We start from the raw sequence: 24,223 nt of genomic DNA on the forward strand, positions 1-24,223 counted from the left end.
CATAGAAACAGAATATAGAATCACTGAAAGCATTTTGAAATGAGATTTAAATACCTGGTACAGAGGGTAGCATCAGCTTTTCTGTAGCTATTATTGCTTTTATGTTCATGGCACAGGACCAAATATCATGCTGGAGGATTACGCCAATGGAAGATTAAGGAGAAAAAGAGTCTCCAGGGACCATGATGATTTCTTGGTCCATGATGATGACTGGCTAATAAGCTGATTTAGATTCCTACAGCTGTGCTTCTGGATCTATGTGCTGAATTGGGTCCAGTACTACAGAGGGCAACACACCAGAACCATGCCACTCTGGGGTTAATGACAACAGGTTGTTTCTAGTGGGAAATGGCAGACAGGGAAATACTTTATATAAATATTATATATAATCAACTTTTTCCACAAAGATCTTCTTTAGATATAATATAATTTATTTAAATCTCATGCTATAGGGCTGGTATCTGCCCCTGAGTGTCATAATGCCTGTCATTTTGGATGTTATTATTAAGGTGGGTAGTCGATACATCAGGTTTCCCTTCACTGTGGCACACTGACCTGCTTCAGCACATGATTCCTTTATCCTGACACATAGCAGTGTACGGAACAGACTACAGGCAGCTGCAGGACGTAATGACTGGCTTCTTGGTGACTTTACCAACATGTAGAAATTGTAAACATTGTCCTGATGTAGTCTATAATATGACAGGTGACAGAGGCTTCACCCCTCAGATGCTCCTCACCTCCTGAAATGCAGATGTGGAGCTCTGTATGTCTCAGGTGGAAGACTTCTATACCACCCAGAAAAAGTGTGTTAGATTATCAGGGTGTGTGGTGTTTTGTACAATGTGGCACTGAGGACCAGTTTCCCTCTCCCTCCTGATCTCCCTCCCCCTCAACATTGACCCCGAGCCACAGCCCCCTGCCCCACAAGAGGAATATCAACAAGGTGGAAGAATCCATGAGGAGGTCATACAGCGTTTGTAAGGAAGACAAAAATCATGGTTGTTAATAGTGTTTATTGTGTCTCATTGTAGTAAAAGATTAAAATCAAGATTTGAAAAAAGATTAAAAAAAGATTTGACAAGACAGAAATAAAAAATTATCAAAAGATTAGACGATCTACAAGATACAATATCTTTACACTCACCTTCTACTATTGACTATAAGTGTAAAACTATCATAAATAGCCATAAGAGAAACAGAAAGAGGAAAAAGGCATGTTCAGACTCTCTGTTTCTCTTGTCTTCTTTTTTTTTTTTTCTATTTCTCGTTTTTTTTTTAATGTTTTCTTGTCTCAGCTGAGCAACAATTTCCTCCCATCGCTCTCGGACTCTCATATAATGATCTGTTTTATTCTCTGAAGACTTCTTTTCTTCCTCACAGAGATTCTGGGTATCCTGGAGCCCCCTGTTGGTCTGAAGCTGTAAGTTGTTCCTCTCCTCTATGTCAAGTTTAGTTTTCTCTTTTTCGTCCTCTTGTTTTACTTTAAAATCCAACGTGGGTTCCTACACGTTCCTCCAATCGCTCTCTGTCTCTGATCAAATGATCTCTCTCCTGCTCTGCACTATTTTTTACTTTCTTACAGTGATTCTGAGTATCCTGGAGCTTCTTGGTCGTATGTTCCAAAGTGACCTTAAGCTGATTAACATGTTCCTCCAGTTGTTTTTGTTCTCTCTTCCAGCTCTCTCTCTCACATTCTACAGTCTGCTTCAGTTCCTCATGGATTTTCAGGGAAGACTGGAGCTCCGTGGTGGTCTGTTCCAAAGTGACCTCAATCTGAGCAACATGTTCCTCCACTTTTTTTTGTTCTCTTGTCCAGCTTTTTCTCTCACATTATACAGTTTGCTCCAGTTCCTCATGGATTTTCAGGGAAGACTGGAGCTCCATGGTGGTTTGATCCAAAATAAACTCAAGCTAAGCAACACGTTTCTCTAGTTGTTTTTGTTCTCTCGCCCAGCTCTGGCTTCTCTCAGTTATATACTGTTTCTGCTGCTTTTGCTCAGAAGCCAAAGTAGCCTCCAGCTTTTGAAACTGTCTGTAGCAGAATGGCTTTCTCTTCTTTCTCTTCTGTTATCTTCTCCATCATCAGACTCGATGAATGTTGCAGAATCATAAATGACCAGTAGGTGGCAGTGTGATGTGTATTAGAGCACACTGTCACAGCAGGTCATTAGAAGTAGTGGCGCTCTAATGACGTCATTAATAGCGAGGACAAGACACACAGCAGTTTGGGATTCTTTTATTGACTTTATTGATTAATTGATTTGGAGTATGATTGTGTTTCTGATCAAAGTAAGTTCATGTGTATGGAGTAAAAACAACCTGTACATTTCTCACTTCCAGACAGTATTATGAGATGTTCATCTGCTGGAAGTTCATGTTTAATGCTGCATGTTTTATAGGATTTATGAGCTGGAAGAAATGTTTCTATATTGGTTTTGTTTTAAACGACTGGTGCATTTTTAGCTTCTTTTTCCCCTCAACTGAAAGGAGGCAGAAGTTGGAAAACATTTTTTTTTAAGTTTAATTTGGGTTTATTATAAAACCTGTATGTGAGTATTTTAGGAAAAATGCTGTTTATTGTATTTATTGTAAAACTTTATGCTTCAGATGAGTTTTAGAAAAAAACATTTTTACTTATAAAAAATAAAACGTCATTCTGAGTGAAACCAATTGTTTATTAAATGCATTATTCACTAAATAAACATCAATAAAACTGGATGATTTGTTTTTATTGAATGTAAAAATATTAATTTGAGGATAATTGAACTTAATGAATGGAATAGTTTTGGATTAAATGAAGACTTTACTGAACTAAACAGCACTGAATTCTCCTTTAAATCAACTTCAGTTTACTGAACTAAATACTGTTACTTATATGAAAATAAACCCGGTTTCTTCAACCCTGTTCGGTTTCAGAAAGTAGATGAAAATATTAAAAACGAGATTCCTATAAACATTATTCTGAGACTGTGTGTAGTCCTTTTCTCCCTCCGTCTGTTTGAGGAAAAGCAGCCTGATAAACAAATGTACCGAAGGGTTTTACAAACTATTGTCGTCATTATAAAAACAACTTCTTGCTTATCAATGATCAAATAATAAACAGAATCTTAGACATCATACAAGTGATTTATTTGAGCACTAAAAATACCAAAAGAATAATAATTAAGTGGAATAATTAAATAACACAATAAGCATAAGACTGGTATTTGAACATTAGAAAAACAGTAGAAGAAGAAAGTAATGAAAATGAAAGTAGTGGTCAGTGCTGCTGATGCCAAACAGAGAAGCAGTTATACTTTGACTGAAATCACAGCGCCACTAAACAAGTCATGCAATATACAAGTGTTTCTGTCCACAAACCCTGCATTGTCTCCTGTCTGAAGCAGGTACCCTGGTAAGTGGTGAATGTCCTCAGGAGGGGATGGAGGAAATTCAGGAAGCACAAAAACAGTAAGTTCCTCACTGAGTTTTACTCTGAACTGCTTCTGTGTCATTTGCGTCTGATTCTTTGCTCAGGCGATTTTCCCGATGTAGGATGAAGGTGTTTACGATGGTGTAGAAGAAGCTCTGGTACCACTTTCTTGTCTTGTGTGAGACTATATAATAGCTGTCTGATATCTACTCCAGTCATGCACCTGAAATTGAATCAAAGTGATTAGATTTTAGAATATAAAAGGCAGAAATATATTTGAGTTTCATTATATATGAAATATAATCAAGCTGAATTTACATGACTGAATCATTTGTATGAACCTGTTGTAGTCTAGAACACAGTCTGGAACAGGTACATCCAAGTTTCTCCACTGTCCATATTAACCTTTCACCTTCCTCTACACAATGCTTCCTTCAGTGCCTCTGTGAATGGTGGAGCACATCTGGACCTTCCTTTTATCCTTCCTACTCTAATTAAATACTGCACACAACCGTGTTCCCTCATCACTGTATACTATGCAATGAGCACGTGACGCAATAACAAATGTTGACGTCCTTGTGACGTCACAGTGCGCCGCTCTCGGCCACGTGCTTAAAAGCCGGAACACCCAGCAGCAGCCCGCAGAATAAACACAACCTATAGAGCAGTACATTTCTCTATTACGCAACCAACCGCGATCCATTCCAGAAGAAACACACTAGTGTTACTCTACAAGTGTAAGTTACTCTACAAGGTCATGTTCACAAACCTGATCTTTAGTTTCACTCCTTTCATTAATGATCGCGGGTTCATCGCTAGTCACGTGTTAGTCACGTGTTCACACAGAACTTCCGGGAAGCACGCTCTAGCTAGCATAGAAGGATCTAGAAGCAGAAGGATCCTCCAGTGGGTAAACGCGTACCATCAGCATTCATAAAGACCAACCCGGCAAATACCCAACATCGCTCAGGAGCTGAGCTGCGTGGGCCATGCCCCCAAACCACACCCCATCCATAACACCTCGCCCCAAACCACGCCCCCTCCATAACACCTCGACCCACAAACCACACCCCCTCCATAACACCTCGACCCCTGCTCATGAAAATGTGTACACAAACCGTCTTTATTTTTCTGATAGTTACTTTTTGGATAATCTGCAAAAAAAAGGAGAAAATACGCTGTAGAAACACTGATCGTTCAAATATTGTTATGAGAAAATGAAAATACTTTATTGAAGGATTTGTAATTAAAGCTGTTTTCTATTTCTCCAGATTCAGCAAACTCTCTAGAAGTAAAGACTAGAAAAGACCTACAGAAATGGGAACGCAAGCATAAGCCAGTCGAAGCTTCAGGCCACGAAGACTCTGAAGATGCAGAATACCAAAACTCACAAGTACTTTTTTTTTGCTGTTTAAATTTGACCCCAAAGCTTAGTTGAATTCTCTATTCTGATTGTCTCGAAACATTTATTTGAAAACACATCATTTCATTTTCATAGTAACAATGTACACTTGCATGATGGAAGAAGTAGCACAGTGGTTAAGATGTTGGAATTATGATCAAAAGTTCATGAGTTTAAATCTCATCTCCACTAAGCTGCCATCAAGGGCCTGCAACTGCTCAGTTGTATCAATGTTGTATAAATGAGATATTCGTCGCTCTGGATAAGGGATTATATATATATATAATATATATAATATATATACTAATATATATATTTTAAATTGCAGTTTTATTATGTAACATGTCATATAATCATATAATATATAATGTTTTATCTGAATGTTTATTTTCCACAGAAATGTCAGTGTTGAAAAACAGCTTCTGGCACTTCAAGGTGTGTAAAGTTTTGATATTTCTGCCTTCATTGTGTAAGAAAGTACTGCATGATTCAGTTCTATTTAATGAGCATATGATGTGATGATGTGATCTGAGCACCTTTTCATTTCATTTTGTAAATTCTTTTACAGAAGTGAACACCAGACAAAATCTGGAAATCCGAGGCCTGAAGTACACAATCAGTAGCTTCGAGAAAAGCATTTGCTTAATCGAGGTACTTTCTTTTGATTACAAACCCAGACGTCATTGAACTGAAGTGAGAATTGTGACTAAATAAAACTAAATGTTATGTTTGTTTTTAAACCTCAACAGGAAAAACTCTTCAAACAGGGAAATGAGTTGAACAAAGGTAACACTGAAATCTCGCTGAGTTTCTGTAGATGTTGATGGAGAAGGTATTTGCATTGACTGTAATAAATAGTTTGTCATTACAGAAAAAAAGTGCTCCTCCACGCAGACTGAGAATGAGCAGGAAGCTGACAAAGGTATTTAGATGTGACATGTTATAAACTATTTTCTAGAGGAGATACAGATTCATACTACAGTGGAACCCGGTTATGTCGAGGGCCTAGGGGACGCCAAAAAGCGTCGAGATAAAAGATGATCGAGATAAACGGAAACCAATATGGCGGCAATGTGCGTTAATAAATGAGAATGTGCATGCACATGTTTTTGGAGGTTTTTTTACACAACAGCATTTGTTTGATGAAGGCATGCTATAAAAATTTAAATACATTTGTTAACTGTCAGGAAACCACCTGCCACGCCCCCTTCGGGGGCTGTCAAACCTCCGCTTTCTCTGAAGCTCCCAGCTTCAATCGCTCACATTTAGCATCATCACCAGCATCATCATCACCCCTCAGTTCCACACTCTCACCGTCCGTTATTGTTGGTATATGTTGGTTCACAGCGGTCGTTGTTATCGCTCATGCGTATCCAGGTACGTGCCTTCCCACTCAGACTCCGCACTCTCTCACCAGACTGCCTCTTTTCAGTTTGGCACTTAGTGGACCGCGCTCCCAGAGCCCACCACCGGAATATTCACTTTCAAGGCGAGTGTTTGTGTTTGGCTTTGCCCTGTGTTGCAATAAACTGTTTTGCTTTCACTTCGGTTTTCGCCTCCCGTTCATCGCATAACATTTAACAACAAAAGGCATATGTGCATCAACTAACAGCAGAGATTCACCAGTATACAATACAAACCACCGTCGATTCTCGATACAAACCTTTATTATATTCTCCAACATTGTAAACACAAAGATCGCTCACAAAATCACAAAAATGTGCGGGGTGTAGTTCGTTTTTACAAAAAGCTAACCAGTGTCAACATTAAATTCTCGAGTCATTTCACTCTGACACACAGCTCTGAAAAGTATCCTACACTCCTGTAGCAGCTGTAAGACTTGATTTTTCCGCCACTTCTGCGAGTTCTTCTGCGGCTGAACAGCGCCGATCGAGATAACTGACGTTCAGTGGCAAATTTGCCCCCCTTGTGCTCGAGATATTAGGGTTTAGCGACATAAAATGAATCAGCGTAACCGATTAAAAAATGCTAAGACAAAGCGAGAATTTGTCGGTTCTACTTCAAAAAGGTCGACTTAATAGGGTTGGTGAGTTAACCGAGGTCGAGATAAGTGGGTTCCACTGTACCCATGTGCTAAACCTATTTGTACATTTCCCTCAAATGATCAGATGATCAGATTGAAAGTTATATTCATTATGCAGAAATCAAACACGCAGCTTTGTTTTATTGTTTATTTTATTGTACATGTTTTATTTTATATTCATACAGACCCAAAGCCCACAGCAAAGAGAACTGGATCAGACATGTCACCACCCAGGAAAGCTCAAAAGCCTCGACTTGATGCTGCTTCAGCTGATCCTACAAACACAACACACACAACACAATCTCTCGTCTCCAGTGCATTAGAAACACTACAAAAGTCCTGTTCTGATGTTTTACCTACAGACAGGATTCATGCACTTCTCACAGGAACAAGTGAACTTCCTGTTCTGAGAGATGAAGAGAAACACGTCATTTCTGAGTTTTGTGTAAATGAGGTCAGTTCTTATCTTCTGTTTTATTTAGTGTGCATGTGATTTAAATACTTTATTCTTTAGCTGTGGATTTGAGTTTTGAATGTTATAAAGTCGATCCATAATTCACTGGTCCTGGCAAATTTTGACTCGGTTTTGGTTTATACAATATCTAGTAGTTTTCCTAAACCCGGTCTAGTTGTATATATTAAATAATGATTTTCTTCCGTCTTATTTAGTCATTAGCAGAGACGTTTCTGTCTGTGATTTTGGAGAAGATCAAGGTGGAGAGAGGGTTTATGGGACATGATCTCCTGCAGTCTCTCTGTAGGGTTTATGTAGGCGTGTGTCAACAGAGAGGAGACTCTCACAAAGCACATGGTCTCGCCTACAGACTCCTTAAAGAAGGTGAGATTATACTGATATTTCATTACTTATCTACTAAAAATGATCTAGACGCTTATGCAGAGAAGTCAATTGTGTGATCTAACTAATCTTTAATGTGATCTAACAACAAACAAAAAACTAACACTTGGGATCCCACTCTTCTTTGCAAAAAAAAGTTCCTTCAAATTGTAAGGTGCTCTCCTGTGCACAGCTCGAATTGAGGTCTGGGCTCTGGCTGGAACATTCCAGAACTTTGATTCTCCTTTCCTGAAGCCATGTCTTTGTTTAATTTGACGTGTGCTTTGGGTCATTGTCATGTTGATATTGAAATTCCTCAGCTTTCTTTCAGCGTTTTGACCAGCAGCCCCAAAGCATTATGTTAAACTCACTATGCTTCACTGTCAGTATGGTGTTTTCCCACATGGTTTTGGTTACTGACTGAATCACTGGCTTGCATATTTATATTATTTATGTTGTTATTTCCATCTTATATTTTAAAAAAACCTGCAATTTCATACGAGTGTGTTGACTTTATCTATTCAATGTATTTATTTTTATACACTGTATTTACATCCTATTGTTTTGTTGCTTTGCAGACTTTCTTAAAGCCCCCAAAGTGATTATGGTCATGATCACAGCATGGCCGAGTATTTTGTCCCATGAAAGTTCTTTATGCCGATCAATTCACGTAGTGAGCAACCTGAAAGCAAAGGGAAAGATATTTTACTTGCTCAGCAACTATCTGCGCTGGGATGAGGTAAGTTGTTGATCTTTAGTGTTCCTCTCAGTGTCAATGTTTATTACTGGCAGGCCAGAACTGTCATCAAGCATCTTTTTTTTTAACTGGACTTTTCATGTATTTTACTGCCTTCTTAATCTACTTTTGATTTTCAAGTATCAGTGTACTCTAGTGGCACAAATTCTTTGTACATTTATGTTGAACTATGCTGTCACTCAAACAGTGTTTTATTGCACTGGGTATTAAATAATAATGCATTTTTTTGCCAGGAGCCTCCGAGAAACATCTACAATATGATCACCAGCACCATGAAGTCTTTTCTGGAAGACAGCAGTCTGAGGTTCCTGAAGAACAGCTGGTATGGTTATGATCTCTGCCCTGCTACCTGGAACTACATCTTTAGTCTGGATCTTCTGTGTGCACAACTGGGCTGGACTTGGACCATTACCAATATTATACGGTACTGAATGCAAAACATCTTCAACATATTTCATTCTCAGCTTTTTAATACTTGAACTTTTGAATCCAAATGATCAGAAATGACCGATTTGTTTTCTATAACATCAGCGCTGAGAGGATTTCGGTCGCAAAGTTGATATTTAGGCGCCATTTTTATATCTTATCTTTAACACAATAAGATCTCAGAGGGAAAAATTGGGTAATTGTTGATATAGTGATGTTTCTGTGAGGAAATTTCTATTTTGCATTTATAAATAAAGTTTCCAGGATCAGTGCTCACACAGTCAGAGAGAAATCTGTAACTTTAGCTGTAAGTATTTTACCATGAGAGGGTATTTTTTTAGGAAGTGGTAGCTCAGTGGTGAAGGCTTTGGATTACTGATCGGAAGGTCGGGGGTTCAAGCCCCAGGATCACCAAGTTCCACTTTTAGGCCCTTGAGCAAGACCCATAACTCTCTGTGCTCCAGGGGTGCTGTAGTCATGGCTGACCCAGTGCTCTGCCCCCGGCTTTCTCAGTGATGTAAAGTACATTATAAAGCATCATTACCTTTAAGACCTAGTTCTTATTTCTGACTTTTTCTATTAAGGGTCAAAGTTCTAGTGGTTGTTTGAAACATTGCAAGTTCCCATTCTTGTATAAAATCATAATTGATCGTAAAACCACAATGGCTGCTCCATAACCACCACAAAGGCCCTCAACATATCCATTTCTCCTCTTTTTTATTTACTAGAAAGGATCTTTGGCTGATCCTGACCACTTGGCTGAGGCAAGCAAGAACAGAGCAAACACCGTTCCGAGACGTCTGTGTAGCAGCAGTTTTCAGGCTACTTGGTAAGTTTACTGTAAATCCTGTTTCAGAGCAACATCTCACATTATTTCTGGATTCTTCAGCTTTTTACTTGTGGTCTTTGTCCTTCTCAAACAGGGCGACTTGGTCAACTAGGACTTAAGGAGAACCTGCCAATGTCATTTCAAATTCTGGCAAAAAGCATTAATCAGTTTGTAACACAACAACTCTCAAAAGGTATTTCTAAAGCATCAATTAAAGATGTTTTTATCTATCTTTATCTTTATTCTCTGATTTTTTGTTTTGTGCTTCAGCAAGTCCTAATTTTGTGTTGGATGTTGTGTGCAGGTATGCCATGGGAAGTGCAGCTCTCAGTCATCTATGCCATTCATGATCTGGCACCCAGCAACCCTGAAGCAGCTCTGAAGACTTTGGAATCATGGAGGAAAAACAGCACACAGCGCGTCCCCCCAGCCGTCATCAAATGCATTATGCAAATCAGCTTCCTTTGTCGTCAGACCGAGTCACAAAGATCATAATGGTGATTTATCTCTAAAACTTTGTACATTCTGAAGACCCCCACAACAGCACAGAGATCCTGGATTCGGTACCAGTCTTTGACATCGACAGCTTCGAGGATCTGTTTAAGCAACTTGAAGAGATGGAAAATGATTCATGAATAGAGGAAGATGGTGAAATTCGAACGTTTCATGTATTTTAGTGTGCATGTTGTTTCACCATCTTAAATTTATAATAAATTCTAATTTAAAGTTTTATTTAAAGAAATAAAGATTTTAAATTTCAGTCATGTCGTCTAATGTCTCTTCATCACAGAGAGCATTCAATTACTGCCCCTCAATCACCGCCTGCCTCTTTTTTTTTTCTTTAAAGTTTTACATTGTTCTGATATCAGATGCCCCAAGAATTTTACCTGTTGTACAAATTGCAGTTTAGACACAGAAGCTTTGTGTATGTGAGGATCCTCTATAATTATTTGGAGAAAGAGTCTGGTGTCATTATGCCATGGCTTGGGAAGTCGTGATGTTGTTAATAAATGTGAACTGATTTAATGTCATACAGTGTGTTTGTGTTCTACATTACAGTGGGGTCTGAGATTCGGTTCCCAGCATGTTGTTTCCTTACATTCTTTTATCCAGGGCCCAAAATCTTTCCACTGATCTCTCACACATTTAGAAAGTGATCTATGCAGATCTGAACATCTCACCATGAATGACGAACAACCTCATGATGTGACGTGCACTGTGACACCTGGCAGGAAGTGGAATGCAGCTCTTTTCAGCTCGTGATAACTAAGCTCTGTTTACAAGAAATAAAAAAGAAAAGAAAAAGTGGACAGTAAAAAAATTGTTTTATTTAAGATTGCATGAAGCACAGATGAGGAAAATATTCTTTTATTCTTTAATATTCTGATTTAAAGTCTATTCTAAAAGTTTTTAATAGTGTAATAATGTCTGGGTTTCCAGAGATCCGAGATTTTGTAACATCTCATTTTTGAGTCACATGATACGTTTTAACAATATTTGACTATATAGTTGTGTAAAATGTGGGTATTTGTGTTATTTGTAATTCGAAGTTGTTAATTTGGTAATGTTTGTTTATAACTTGGTTTATTTAAAAAAAAAGCAACATTTGATGTAAAATTCCCTTTAAAAGTGTAGTACAGTGTAATTCATCGTGATACCACTAGAAGGAGCTAAAGTTTAGAAGAACATTACTGCCATCTACTGGACATCGAACACTTTTTTAAATGAAGTGGAAGATTAAACAGTACTGTATGATAAAGAAGTGTTTAAATAAAGACATTTATGTGCAGGAAGACCAGATGTAATTATTCTTACTGTTTGTGTTTCATTTATAATGTGACCCAGACAGCACCTATATTTTATAGTTTCACTGGAAACAATTTAAAATAAGGCTTCTGTTTAGATACAAGCCGTGTAACAAACACTGTCTTTCATTAAAGCCTGTGTAAAGTTCATTTACGGCTTATAGACAGGTGCAGCTTATTTATGTTCAAAATAAACATTCAGTGTGTGCGGCTTATTATTTATTATATATATATATTTGGGTGTGCTTAATAGTCTGGAAATTACGGTAGGTTTTTACTAAACTTTTTCTACTTTAAAACTAAAGAAAATCATTGACACTTTTCTTTCACGTGAACAAGCTTTTTTCTTGAAGAATTAACTTCAATTAAAGTCCACAGCAGCAGGTGTGCTAAACTGATTTGGTGAGACGGATAACAACCTTCATCTTCCTCTACACAGCACTAAATATCAACACCTCATACCATGACCATGCACGCGCACGCACACACACACACACACACACACACACACACACACACACACACACACACACACACACACACAGAGAGACTTTGTCTTACACTTCCAGTTACTGTAGCTGAAGCAGAAAGAAGCTTTTTAAAACTGAAACTAATGAAATCATACCTGAGATCCACCATGTCACAAGAGCACCTCAGCAGCCTCGCTGTCATAAACATCAACCATACAAGTGCTGGTCAGATTTGCAACGATGATGTAATTGATGACTTTGCATTAAACAAAGCAAGAAAGGTCTGTTTTTAGGAAAATGACTTTGTAGTGAAAAATGTATTTAATTTGTTTGTGGTGTGAATTGCCAATTTATTATTTTTATATTGTATTTATGTATTTATTTGTAAATGTATTTATTGTAAATTTGTATTAAAGATAAAGTAAGTGCAGATTGTTGTTAGTTATTTCTCTTTTTAGGTGGCAGCAGGATGGGGGCAGGTCATGACATGGAAAGGAGACTCTCTGCTTGCAGGCTTCCTGTGACGTAGCTTCCTGTGTTTGACTTGTATTTCTCTCTGCGTTTTTAAACAAACTTTACTATTTATCTCTCCTTTTTTCCTCTTTTAATAATCCTAAATTGTTTTTGTCTTTCTGTCTTGTGCCTGTAGTTAGTTAACTCGACTATCACTAGTGTTGATTATATTCATTCCCTCTCACTTTATCACATCTCTGTATCTTAACTCTATCTGCTATTATAAGCACTATGCCGGCTGTGTGTCTGTCTTTGAGCACAGTTGAGGACTCGTTCGAGTTGCAAACGGTGGAGTTGAAGATGGAGGTTTTAGACAAACAAGCAAAGCATGCCCAGCTGTGAGAGCGGAAAGCGGCGCTGGAAACATCCCGGACGGACGCTCACTCGTCCCAGATAAATTCCTGGGTTGAATCTAACGCTCCCAGCACCTCAACTCTGCGTGTTTCTCTGCCCAGGTCCAGCGCACCTACAACACGGCCCGCCCAGGTATCGTTCACTCCAGCACTGGTGCACCAAAAGAGGAAAGGAAGAGGAAAACGGTGCGTGTGCTTACTCTTTGTTTCAGTACTGGTTCATTTACTGAGTAATGAACCTATTTATCTCTGATCATGTGCTATTTATTTCTCATTAAGATCGTTGTCCGAGATGCTAACCAGGACAACAAGGACATCACAGAGGAGATCATATCAGAAGCTGGCAGGAGTCGGAAGCCCACTCTGCCAGTAGGAAATGTCTTTTCCGTCCCTATGCCTCTGCAGGTAACAGTCACACACGCATTCATAGAGGAAGCAGATTCTTCTGGCGAATAGCTCACCAGCCTTCCTCCTTATATTTGCCTGTATTACCACTTCCCTTTTCCACTATTTTTTACTCATGTGAGCCCGGTCCTGCACAAGCCGTCACACCAAAGCCAGGTGCCAACACTGGAGTATTTCTTTAAATAACTATATATAAAGATAGAAATGCTGTCGTTCACTTCGGTGAATGTGTGAAACCTACATTTACACTACAAATTCACAGTAATCCTGGTGTTTTATTATTAATTGGGTGTGTTTGTGTGTTAGGATAAGCCAGAGCTCGCTTTCCAGCAGTCTGACTTTGACCTTGAGCCAGTCTTAACCACAGTCGAGAATTCCAGTGTGTCTCCTGTGATTGTGGAGCATCTGGCTTCAGCAGAAACACCAGCAGATGAGATCGAAGCGCAGGAAGCCGAGCCGCCGAAGAACGAACCCACTCGTTCCTTCCTCAGAGCCTGAGAAGGAGAATAAGAGGATACAATATAGTAGAAACTTTCTTTTGAGCATCCAGTTCATGCCTGATTGTATGCAGAAGCCAGAGGGGCTTCCATCCATACCTGATGTGGTGCTACACAAGGTAAGCCTCCTGACATGTGGGCTTTATTTTAACTTTAAAACCAAATAAGGAATATTGTTTCACAGATCATTAGTAATATATAAATTATATCAGTAATAGCTTAAATATTTTGCCTTCTTTTTTTGCTTTATAACGTTTGCCCTTTTAGCAACCGAATGCAATTTGGAGGGGCCTCCACCCTGCAAGTTCCTTTTGAATGTGCTATGAATGAAGAGGTGGAGTTGAAGAAGGCTGAGGATGCCTGGAAGCCTTCCATGAAAAGAAGGAATTCCACAGAGGACCCCGAAACCCAGAAAACTGAGGTTAGCACATGACTCTGCAGTTGCACACTGTCGTTGCAGAAAGATCTACATTGCAATAAATTGGTCTGTTGGATGCAGATATGAATTTAAAATACAGTCGTGCTGATGTTGTGTGTTGTGCAGGAGCTTTTCCGGACGGTGCCGGTATCCTTAACAAACTGACGGCAGAGATGTTCAATCAGCTGATGAAGCAGGTGAAAGAGCTCCACATCGACACAGGGGAGCGAGTTAAGGGTGTCGTCGACCTGATTTTTGAGAAAGCTATTGATAAGCCCAACTTCTCCGTGGGGTACGGGATCATGTGTAAGTCTCTGGCTGCGGTAGGTAAAACATTACATATCCTTCTTTATGTTTTAGTTCATTTAAGCCTATTTGTGATTCTAACTGGAATTTTCTTCTTATTTCTCTTTTTAGTTAAACGTGCCCATGGCCAAAAAACCCAAAAGCAATGTAAATTATCCAAAGTGGATCATCTGTTATCAGGCTTGAACCCGTCCTTCTGTAAAATTTCTATGGTATCTTCATGTGTAATATTTGTATTTTTTTAATTGCACAGATTTTTTGTTTTTATGACGATAACGATTGTCTTTTCCAGGCCAGTAATCGTGTGGGGCTTCAGGATGAGCTGGAGAAGGCAAAAAACAAAGCTCGCAGAAAAACCAAGGGAAACGTCAAGTTCATCGGGGAGCTGTTTAAGTTGCGGATGTTGACCGAGTCCATCATTTATAACTGCGTGGTGAAACTGCTGACACAAAATGACGAGGAAAGTCTCGAGTGCCTCTCTATTCTCCTCACGACCGCCGGCAAAGAGATGGACTTTAAGAAGGCCAAGGTAAACAACCAAAGACGCCATTGTAGAGCATTTTCATTGTTCGGGATTGTTCTAATTACCATCCTGCAAAGTTGTACACTATTATACCTTTAATGTAGCATATTGAATATGCATTAAGTCTCTACCTTTTGATTTAGGCCTCGCAGTAAATCAATTAATCATTCATCTTTCTGATCATTGTACATTTCCAATGCCAGCTTGAAAAGAATTTTAGATTGTATACATGGGAAAAAATGATCACATATTCCCATGTTTTGCATTTCCAGTATCAATAACGAATCTGCTGTGTTTCTGGACTGTGTGCAATTTTAAATTACGCTAAAAAACATAGGATACCAAAATTATTTAGATTTTTTTATTACATTTTTTTAATAGAGCAGTGTTGTGCTGTGTCATTGGCAGCGTATTCACTGGGATTTTGCAGTAGTGATATTAAAGTTTGTGTGTGTGGTTTAGTAAGCTTTTGCTGCTGCTTATGTAATACTCGGCTTTGGAAAAGTTTCAAGTTAAAGCCTGTAATCTTTAACTGAGCACATGTTAAGAGAGCACTTGCTTATACCGTATTTTTCGGACTATAAGCCGCTACTTTTCTTTTTACAAACTTTAAGCCAAAAAACTGAACCCCATAACATTAGACCAATGAAATTTCCAAACGCAAACGAAAAAAACGCACCTCACCTGTGTTCTGAGCTGCACAGCATCGGGAGAAAAACATCGCACGACGATGCCAAAAGATAAACAACCCAGAGAAATACAGTGGTACCTTGACCTACGAGTTTAATTCATTCCGTGGACAAGCTCGTATCTCAATTTGCTCGCACATCAAATCAGTTTTCCATATTAAAAATACTTAAAATGGCACGCCACAGAAAACGCCACATCTCCTGTGTGTGTGTGTGTGTGTGTGTGTGTGTGTGTGTGTGTGTGTGTGTGTGGAGGGGGGTAAAGGCGATAAGCAGAGGCGGAGGGAAAACTCGTTTTTTTACTATCACTCCTGTACACTACGTATCCCTAAACTTTAAAATTTGTACTTTTTCTTCTTTGCTTATCTTAATTTTCGTCACAATCTTCGCTTTCTGGCTTCGCTTCGTCATCTAGCAGCGGCGTCTCGAGCTCCTACCTCAATTTTTTGCTGGCGTAACAAAGCAAAAAAATCGACCGAGTGACCGCTCGTACCTCGGAAAACTCGTACATTAATGCACTCGTAGGTCAAGGTACCACTGTAGTTGTGAAAGAAAGGAGGAAGACAGTGAACAATGACTTTCTTGGTCGGCTACTGTTTAGATACAAGCCGTTGTAACACGTTGAGTCTGGGTGAAGGGAGAGCTCGCTAACTCCAGTTACAACAGAGATCATATAAGCACAGACAGGTTTCCAAAACTCATGCTTTTTATTTTTGTTTGCAACAGCGTTACGGGTTAGTCAAAGAAACTTAGAAATGAGCATCAGAAAAAAAAAAGGACATCATCCTCAGTCTCCACACATGCAGTAATACCAGAAGTGTGCAGTGCCGGTCTTTTTTTCCAAAATACCGCTCTGCTCCTAAAGGAAGCGCAACATATTTCACCCGTTACACCGTGTGTAATGTGTCTTTCGTTAAAGCCTTTGTAAAGTACGTTAGTGTAGACGTACAGAATACAGTATATGAAAATGAGCTCCAAAAACGTCCTCATAAAAGTGTAAGTAGCACACACTTGCAGTAGGATAGATTCTGTATACCAGAAATTTAAATGATCATGATACAAAGTGTACTGATAATTAAACAATCAATGGCTGTTTCTTCCAGTGTTATAAATCACTATATACTGCTCCTTTATCTGCTGACACTTCAACATTAGAGGCCTTTCTAAATTATGGCGTGCCACAAGGGTCAGTTCTGGGACCCCTGCTTTTTACAATATACATGCTTCCATTAGCAAATATTATTAGAAGGCATGGAATTAGCTTCCATTGTTATGCTGATGATACCCAGCTATATATTTCATCCAAACCAGGCGATACAGCTCAATTAGCTCGCATAACTGAGTGTGTTGAAGAAATAAGAGATTGGATGACCCATAACTTTCTGCTATTAAATTCTGATAAAACGGAGATTTTGCTCATCGGCCCAAAAAATAGTACACAGAAGCTCCAGCATCTCAGCCTGCATTTAGACGGTTGTTCTGTAACTACTAGTTCAACGGTAAAAGACCTGGGAGTTATTTTAGACAGCAACTTATCTTTTAAAAATCACATCAATCAAGTTACAAAAACAGCCTTCTTTCACCTTAGAAATATTTCTAAGCTAAGAAATATGTTATCTATATCTGATGCAGAGAAGCTCGTCCATGCGTTTATGACCTCTAGAATAGACTACTGTAATGCATTACTAGGTGGATGTCCTGCATCATTAATAAACAAGCTTCAGTTAGTTCAGAATGCCGCAGCAAGAGTTCTTACTAGGTCAAGAAAATACGATCATATAACCCCAATCTTATCGTCCCTACATTGGCTTCCTATTAAGTTTCGAATAGACTACAAACTACTGCTACTCACTTATAAAGCACTAAATGGTTTGGCTCCCATGTATCTATCCAGTCTCTTAACACGCTACAATCCGTCACGCTCCCTGAGATCTCAAAACTCTGGGCTTCTAGTAGTTCCTAGAATAGCAAAGTCCACTAAAGGCGGTAGAGCATTTTCACATTTAGCTCCTAAACTCTGGAATAGTCTTCCTGACAGTGTTCGGGGCTCAGATACACTCTCCCAGTTTAAGTGTAGATTAAAAACATATCTTTTTAGCAAAGCCTACACATAACACACATCACACACATCACATCATAACCTTGTGCTCCAGAACATCTGATCACATGCACATTATCAACTTGTGCTGTTAATATCATGAACAGCAGCTACGCTAATTCCTCTCCACTGCTTCTCTTTCTCTCCCCATCCCGAGGCATCCTGAGGTTTGGCCAGCTCCAGTCACGTCCCACCTCGTGAAGATTATGGACCTATGGATGATCATGGAGAAGTAGATGCCGAGTGTTTAAAGGCCCTGGCATGGAGAAGCTGATGCTGGATCTATGATGATCACAAATTGTTCTGTATTGTTGAAAGATTTATGACCAAACTTTTGATGTCACCCATATGAGGATGGGTTCCCCTTTGAGTCTGGTTCCTCTTAAGGTTTCTTCCTCATATCATCTAAGGGAGTTTTTCCTTGCCACTGTCGCCACGGCTGCTCATCAGGGACAAACGCACACCATTCACCTTCACTGTTGTTTTCTGTAAAGCTGCTTTGAGACAATGTCTGTTGTGAAAAGCGCTATACAAATAAACTTGACTTGACCTTTTTCAAAAATGTATGTATTCCTACTATAAGTGAGTTTATATCTGATACAGAAACAGCCATAGCAAGTCTGCCATCTGGTAAATCTGGAGAAAGTTCTGCCTTGTGTTATTTCACCTGACCAGACAGGCTTCATCAAGAACAGATACTCTTCTTGTAATATTGGGCGCATGTTGAATGTTATATATAACCCATCTCTATCTGACACTTCTTTAGAGGTGGAGAGGCAGAAGGTGGAGAAGCAGAAGGTGGAGAAGCAGATGATGGAGAATCAAAAAAGAACAGACTGAAGTCCTTCGGACTTTTGGAGACTTTAGAGAATGTGAGAAAATGTAGAAACTGTGTGTAGATAATCAGGTAAATTATTATTTATGAGTCTGACTTTGTTGAAGGTGTTTATGTCTCACCATAAATCTGATTATCATGAATCACACAGCACAACTTACTCAAAAGTCCAATGCTAAATGTTTCCTGTTTTTTCTTTTTTTTACCTAAAGAAATGTAAATGAAGTGATGAACACACTGCATGTTGTTGTTCTGTAGACAGTCACACTGCTGCTGAGAAATCTGGACTGTACTGTGGATGACGGACGTGTATGAAGCGTTCCTGAGATTTGGGACTGTCCTCACTGCACACGTCATTTATAACTACTGATCCTTACATTTTCCTTCTTTCCCAGTAACTTGGGGTTTCCTCCCCGTACTCAGCTGGAGTATTTTCTGAATGTGGAGAGCTCTGATATTGTGAACCTTTAACACGTTTGATGTGCGTTCTTTGCTTTGTGTTTCTGCTCGCTGTCCCGTACAGGTCATGATGGAGAACGGACGCTCAAAAGGCATCGGGTATGTGACGTTTTCATCTCCTGATGAGGCTCGAGCAGACATCATGGAGATAAACGGCAGGGTGCTGGGCAGCAGGACTGTGTACTTAAGTCCCTCTCAGACCACCCAGGGACGAAGTCACGGCATGAAGGTAGAAACCATCTCACCTTCAAAACCCTGCCCAGACCCAAGACCCAACGCCAACAAGAACATCCATCCACAGAGTGAGTCAAAGCCGTCCGATTAGTTTTGTGTTAAGTGCAGTTAAAGATTTAAAACAGAAGAGAACTATTAATGTTAGCAAAATTTACCTTCTGAATGGATGCTTACATGAGATGATTGTCTGCATCTACAGATGTTCCAGTTGCAGATCCTGGAAAAGAAAACCAGCAGCAGTGGAACAGGCGATTCACACCGCAGCCTCTCAGACTGGACACACAGGTACTGTTCTGATTCTATTTCCAGTGTGTTTTATAGAGACTTTCATGATCTGGAGCAGGTTTTGGTCACAGCTGTGTTTGGTCACATGTAATAATTGGTTAATACTGAGTGATTGATCAAACCCAGCCATTAGGGGGGCACAAGCCAGTGTACTCTTAGTGCCGGTCCCAAGCCCGGGTAAATGGGGAGGGTTGCGTTAGGAAGGGCATCCAGCGTAAAACATGTGCCAAATCAAATATGCGGATCACAAATGAGAATTTCATACCGGATCGGTCGAGGCCCGGGTTAACAACGACCGCCACAGGTATCGTTAGCCGACAGGGTACCGGTGGAAATTGGGCTACTGTTGGCCGAAGGAGGAGAAGGAGAGGAGGAAGGCGTCTACAGAGACGGCAGGAAAAGGAGCAGTGTAGGAGAGTAGAGGTTCGGGTTGGTACTTTAAATGTTGGTACTATGACGGGTAAAGGGAGAGAGATAGCTGATATGATGGAGAGGAGAAAGGTAGATGTGTTGTGTGTTCAGGAGACCAAGTGGAAAGGGAGTAAGGCCAGGAACATTGGAGGTGGGTTTAAACTGTTTTACCATGGTGTGGATGGGAAGAGAAATGGTGTAGGGGTGATTCTGAAAGAAGCATACAGTAAGAGTGTAGTTGAGGTGAAGAGAGTTTCTGATAGGGTGATGATCGTGAAGGTGGAAGTTGAAGGGATGATGATAAATGTCATCAGTGCCTATGCTCCACAAGTTGGCTGTGAGATGGAGGAGAAAGAAAGATTCTGGAGTGAATTAGATGAAGTGGTAGATGGTGTACCTAGGAAAGAACGATTGGTGATTGGGGCAGACTTTAATGGGCAAGTAGGTGAAGGGAACAGAGGTGATGAGGAGGTGATGGGTAGGTATGGTTTTAAGGAGAGGAATGTGGAAGGGCAGATGGTGGTAGATTTTGCTAAAAGGATGGAAATGGCAGTGGTGAACACGTATTTTAAGAAGAAGGAGGATCATAGGGTGACGTATAAGAGTGGAGGAAGGTGCACACAGGTGGATTATGTTCTGTGTAGGAGATGCAACCTGAAGGAGATTGGAGACTGTAAGGTGTTGGCGGGGGACAGTGTAGCTAGACAGCATCGGATGGTGGTCTGTAGGATGGTTTTGGAGGCGAAGAAGAAGAGGAGGAAAGTAAGGTTTGAAAGAAGAATAAGATGGTGGAAACTGAAGGAGGAAGAGTGTAGTGTGAGGTTCAGGGAAGAGGTCAGACAGGGGCTTGGTGGTGGTGAAGAGGTGCCGGATGATTGGGCAACTACTGCAGGAGTGATGAGGGAGGCAGCTAGAAAAGTACTTGGTGTGACATCTGGAAATAGAAAGCAAGACAAGGAGACGTGGTGGTGGAATGAGGAAGTGCAGGAGAGCATTAGGGGAAAGAGATTGGCAAAACAGAAGTGGGATCGACAGAGTGATGAGAAGAGTAGGCAGGAGTACAAGGAGATGCGGCAGCAGGTTAAAAGGGATGTGGCGAAAGCCAAGGAAAAGGCATATGAGGAGCTGTATAAGAGGTTGGACACTAAGGAAGGAGAAAAGGATTTATACCGATTGGTCAGGCAGAGGGACCGAGCTGGGAAGGATGTACTGCAAGTTAGAGCAATAAAGGATGGAGAGGGAAATGTGTTGACTAGTGAAGAGAGTGTGTTGAGAAGATGGAGGGAGTATTTTGAGCAGCTGATGAATGAGGAAAATCAGAGAGAGAGAAGGTTGGAGGATGTGGAGTTGGTGAAGCAGGATGTAGATAGGATTAGTAAGGAGGAAGTGAGAGCAGCGATTAAGAGGATGAAGAATGGAAAGTCGGTTGGACCAGATGACATACCGGTAGAAGCGTGGAGATGTTTAGGAGAGATGGCAGTGGAGTTTTTAACCAGATTGTTTAACAGGATTCTGGAAGGGGAGAGGATGCCTGAGGAATGGAGAAGGAGTGTGCTGGTACCGATCTTTAAGCATAAGGGAGATGTGCAGACCTGCAGTAACTACAGGGGAATTAAGTTGATCAGTCACACCATGAAGTTATGGGAAAGAGTAGTGGAAGCCAGGCTGAGAGAAGAGGTGACCATCTGTGAGCAACAGTATGGTTTCATGCCGAGGAAGAGCACCACAGATGCCTTATTTGCTTTGAGGATGTTGATGGAGAAGTATAGAGAAGGACAGAAGGAGCTGCATTGTGTATTTGTGGATTTAGAGAAAGCGTACGACAGGGTGCCGAGAGAGGAGTTGTGGTATTGTATGAGGAAGTCAGGTGTGTCAGAGAAGTATGTGAGGGTGGTGCAGGACATGTATGAGGACAGTGTGACGGCAGTAAAGTGTGCAGTAGGTACGACAGACTGGTTCAGGGTGAAGGTTGGACTGCATCAAGGATCGGCCCTGAGCCCTTTCCTGTTTGCAGTGGTGATGGACAGGTTGACGGACGAGGTCAGACAGGAGTCTCCCTGGACTATGATGTTTGCAGATGATATTGTGATTTGTGGTGAGAGTAGAGAGCAGGTTGAGAAGAGCCTGGAGAGGTGGAGATATGCGCTGGAGAGAAGGGGAATGAAAGTCAGTAGGAGTAAGACAGAGTACATGTGTGTGAATGAGAGGGAGGGCAGTGGAGTGATGCGGTTGCAGGGAGAAGAGGTGGAGAAGGTGGAGGAGTTCAGGTACCTGGGGTCAACAGTGCAAAGTAATGGAGAGTGTGTTAGGGAAGTAAAGAAAAGAGTGCAGGCAGGGTGGAGTGGGTGGAGAAGAGTGACAGGAGTGATTTGTGATAGAAGAGTATCTGCAAGAATGAAAGGGAAAGTTTATAGGACTGTGGTGAGACCTGCGATGTTGTATGGATTAGAGACAGTGGCATTGAGTAAAAAACAGGAGGTGGAGCTGGAGGTAGCAGAGCTGAAGATGTTGAGGTTTTCGTTGGGAGTGATGAGGATGGACAAGATTAGAAATGAGTTTATTAAAGGGACAGCACATGTAGGATGTTTTGGTGACAAGGTGAGGGAGGCGAGATTGAGATGGTTTGGACATGTGCAGAGGAGGGACATGAATTATATTGGTAGAAAAATGCTGAAGATGGAGCCACCAGGTAGGAGGAAAAGAGGAAGGCCAAGGAGGAGGTTCATGGATGTGGTGAGGGAAGACATGCAGGTAGTTGGTGTAAAAGAGGCAGATATAGAGGACAGGGTGGTATGGAGACGGATGATCCGCTGTGGCGACCCCTAATGGGAGCAGCCGAAAGAAGAAGAAGAAGAAGACTGAGTGATTGATCAGTGTGTATTATTGAAGTCAGCAATACAAACACACACATGCACTCAAACATTGGTTGCTGAATTTGTTCTGTTTTCTGTAGGAAGTGGAACTGTTTGTGAAGAACCTCGACTACGGTGTGGATCAAAATCTCCTGCGTGATTTGTTCTTGCCTCATGGAAACATCACCAGTGCAACTGTCACTTACAATCACTAATCCCTATATTTTATTCCTTTCCCAATAAAGTATTTACTCAGGATCAGATCCTTTATTATACCAGAACCAGTGTACACTTGCAGCAAGTTTCTGCTCTCAGAAAATTACCTTTCAAATAAAAGTGCTTCATTGTTCATTCACCAGTGAGACCAGAACATTAATAATAAAAGAACACAGCTGTTCTGTTTATATAATGGGATACAGACAGTGCTTGTTATTTCTCATGGTTTTCTACATGAGAGTGATGTAATGCTCATGTTTTTGCTTGCTGTATCTCCTCACTCACTCCTACAGGTGGTACTGCACAATGGACGGTGCAAAGGCTTTGGATTTGTCTGATATTCCTCTCTGGATGAAGACACTAATGCCATCAGAGAGTTGAATGGAAAGCTGGTGAGCAGGAGGTCACTGTGTATCACTATGGCTGAGCAGTGGACAGGGAGCAGCCGCCCCACCAAGCCCTACCTCCATCCATCCAGGAACATGCAGTGGTTCCATCTACAGCGTAAGTCATACTGTCCTCATAATGTCCTACAAAACTTTACTAAACACACACTGTGTACCGGTCAAACACACACATTATGTAAAGTAACACATCTCTTTTTTTCTCTTTCAGGTCATCGTGCTGTCATTTTATTTATTTTGCTTTTAATTATTGTTATTTCTTTCTCTTTTTTACAGAAATAGTTTTATTACTGTAAATAAATATGTAAATAACTAACAGTAATGAAGGTGTTTCATTATTGATCATTCATAAAATTCCCTCTTAATACATGAGAACTTTCATTAGAACTAAAAGAGACGGCGCTGTGAAAAGAGAACATTAATAACAGAATTGTGTTTGTGAAAACCCTGGAAACAGATCATGTGAATACACGACTCTGACGCTGACACCATTTATTTAATGGATGAATAAAATTGATCTGAAATCAATTCAAATATTTAGGCTGTAATACTGCACTGTATTTAACATATAATATCATTATTATTATTATTATTATTATTATTATTATTATTATTATTATTATTATTATATATTGTTATAATTTTAAATGTACTGATAGATTTTTTTTTTATGTTTAATTTCAGATTAATTTCAGTTAATAACTTTTTTATTGTATTTAATTTTAGTGTCGGTTTATGTTCT

General features: G+C 40.1%; 1 protein-coding gene and 5 long non-coding RNA genes across 7 annotated transcripts; all 6 read left to right on the top strand.

Annotated features, from left to right (window-relative positions):
• The first annotated feature begins 3,215 nt into the window (after positions 1 to 3,215).
• Positions 3,216 to 5,426, top strand: LOC310738329. Its single transcript, XR_014537046.1, has 4 exons — positions 3,216 to 3,453; positions 4,687 to 4,808; positions 5,215 to 5,252; positions 5,386 to 5,426. It is a non-coding gene; the product is annotated as an uncharacterized lncRNA (long non-coding RNA).
• A 2,868-nt stretch (positions 5,427 to 8,294) lies between these two features.
• Positions 8,295 to 9,396, top strand: LOC310738326. The gene is made up of 3 exons (XR_014537043.1): positions 8,295 to 8,435; positions 8,687 to 8,877; positions 9,221 to 9,396. It is a non-coding gene; the product is annotated as an uncharacterized lncRNA (long non-coding RNA).
• A 237-nt stretch (positions 9,397 to 9,633) lies between these two features.
• On the top strand, positions 9,634 to 10,343 carry LOC310738285. Its single transcript, XR_014537002.1, has 3 exons — positions 9,634 to 9,708; positions 9,803 to 9,901; positions 10,013 to 10,343. It is a non-coding gene; the product is annotated as an uncharacterized lncRNA (long non-coding RNA).
• Positions 10,344 to 13,564: 3,221 nt separating this feature from the next.
• On the top strand, positions 13,565 to 14,381 carry LOC310738308. Its single transcript, XR_014537026.1, has 3 exons — positions 13,565 to 13,870; positions 14,019 to 14,172; positions 14,296 to 14,381. It is a non-coding gene; the product is annotated as an uncharacterized lncRNA (long non-coding RNA).
• Positions 14,382 to 18,430: 4,049 nt separating this feature from the next.
• On the top strand, positions 18,431 to 19,681 carry LOC310738199 (uncharacterized protein). 2 transcript variants are annotated; one of them, XM_083563202.1, is made up of 4 exons: positions 18,431 to 18,657; positions 18,879 to 18,972; positions 19,144 to 19,381; positions 19,513 to 19,681. In XM_083563202.1, exons 2-4 carry the CDS (start codon positions 18,919 to 18,921, stop codon positions 19,608 to 19,610), a joined length of 390 nt encoding a protein of 129 aa, XP_083419328.1. In that variant the 5' UTR covers positions 18,431 to 18,657; positions 18,879 to 18,918; the 3' UTR covers positions 19,611 to 19,681. The 2 variants fall into 2 exon arrangements, 1 of the variants encoding a protein (XP_083419328.1); XR_014536987.1 differs by lacking the exon at positions 18,879 to 18,972 and having other exon boundaries at positions 19,513 to 19,680.
• A 3,769-nt stretch (positions 19,682 to 23,450) lies between these two features.
• LOC310738333 lies at positions 23,451 to 23,803 on the top strand. Its single transcript, XR_014537050.1, has 2 exons — positions 23,451 to 23,581; positions 23,758 to 23,803. It is a non-coding gene; the product is annotated as an uncharacterized lncRNA (long non-coding RNA).
• Positions 23,804 to 24,223: the final 420 nt, after the last annotated feature.

This window comes from Silurus aristotelis (genome assembly GCF_946808225.1).
Source record: "Silurus aristotelis genome assembly, chromosome: 15".
Taxonomy (NCBI): domain Eukaryota; kingdom Metazoa; phylum Chordata; class Actinopteri; order Siluriformes; family Siluridae; genus Silurus; species Silurus aristotelis.

What these genes read in the sequence shown, in the direction of transcription:
- LOC310738199 (XM_083563202.1), top strand. Translation starts at nt 18,919, where the DNA reads ATGACGGACGTGTATGAAGCGTTCCTGAGATTTGGGACTGTCCTCACT. An exon ending in GGACTGTCCTCACTGCACAC is followed by an intron (nt 18,973 to 19,143) that starts GTCATTTATAAC and finishes TGTCCCGTACAG; the next exon opens with GTCATGATGGAGAACGGACG. An exon ending in CAAGAACATCCATCCACAGA is followed by an intron (nt 19,382 to 19,512) that starts GTGAGTCAAAGC and finishes CTGCATCTACAG; the next exon opens with ATGTTCCAGTTGCAGATCCT.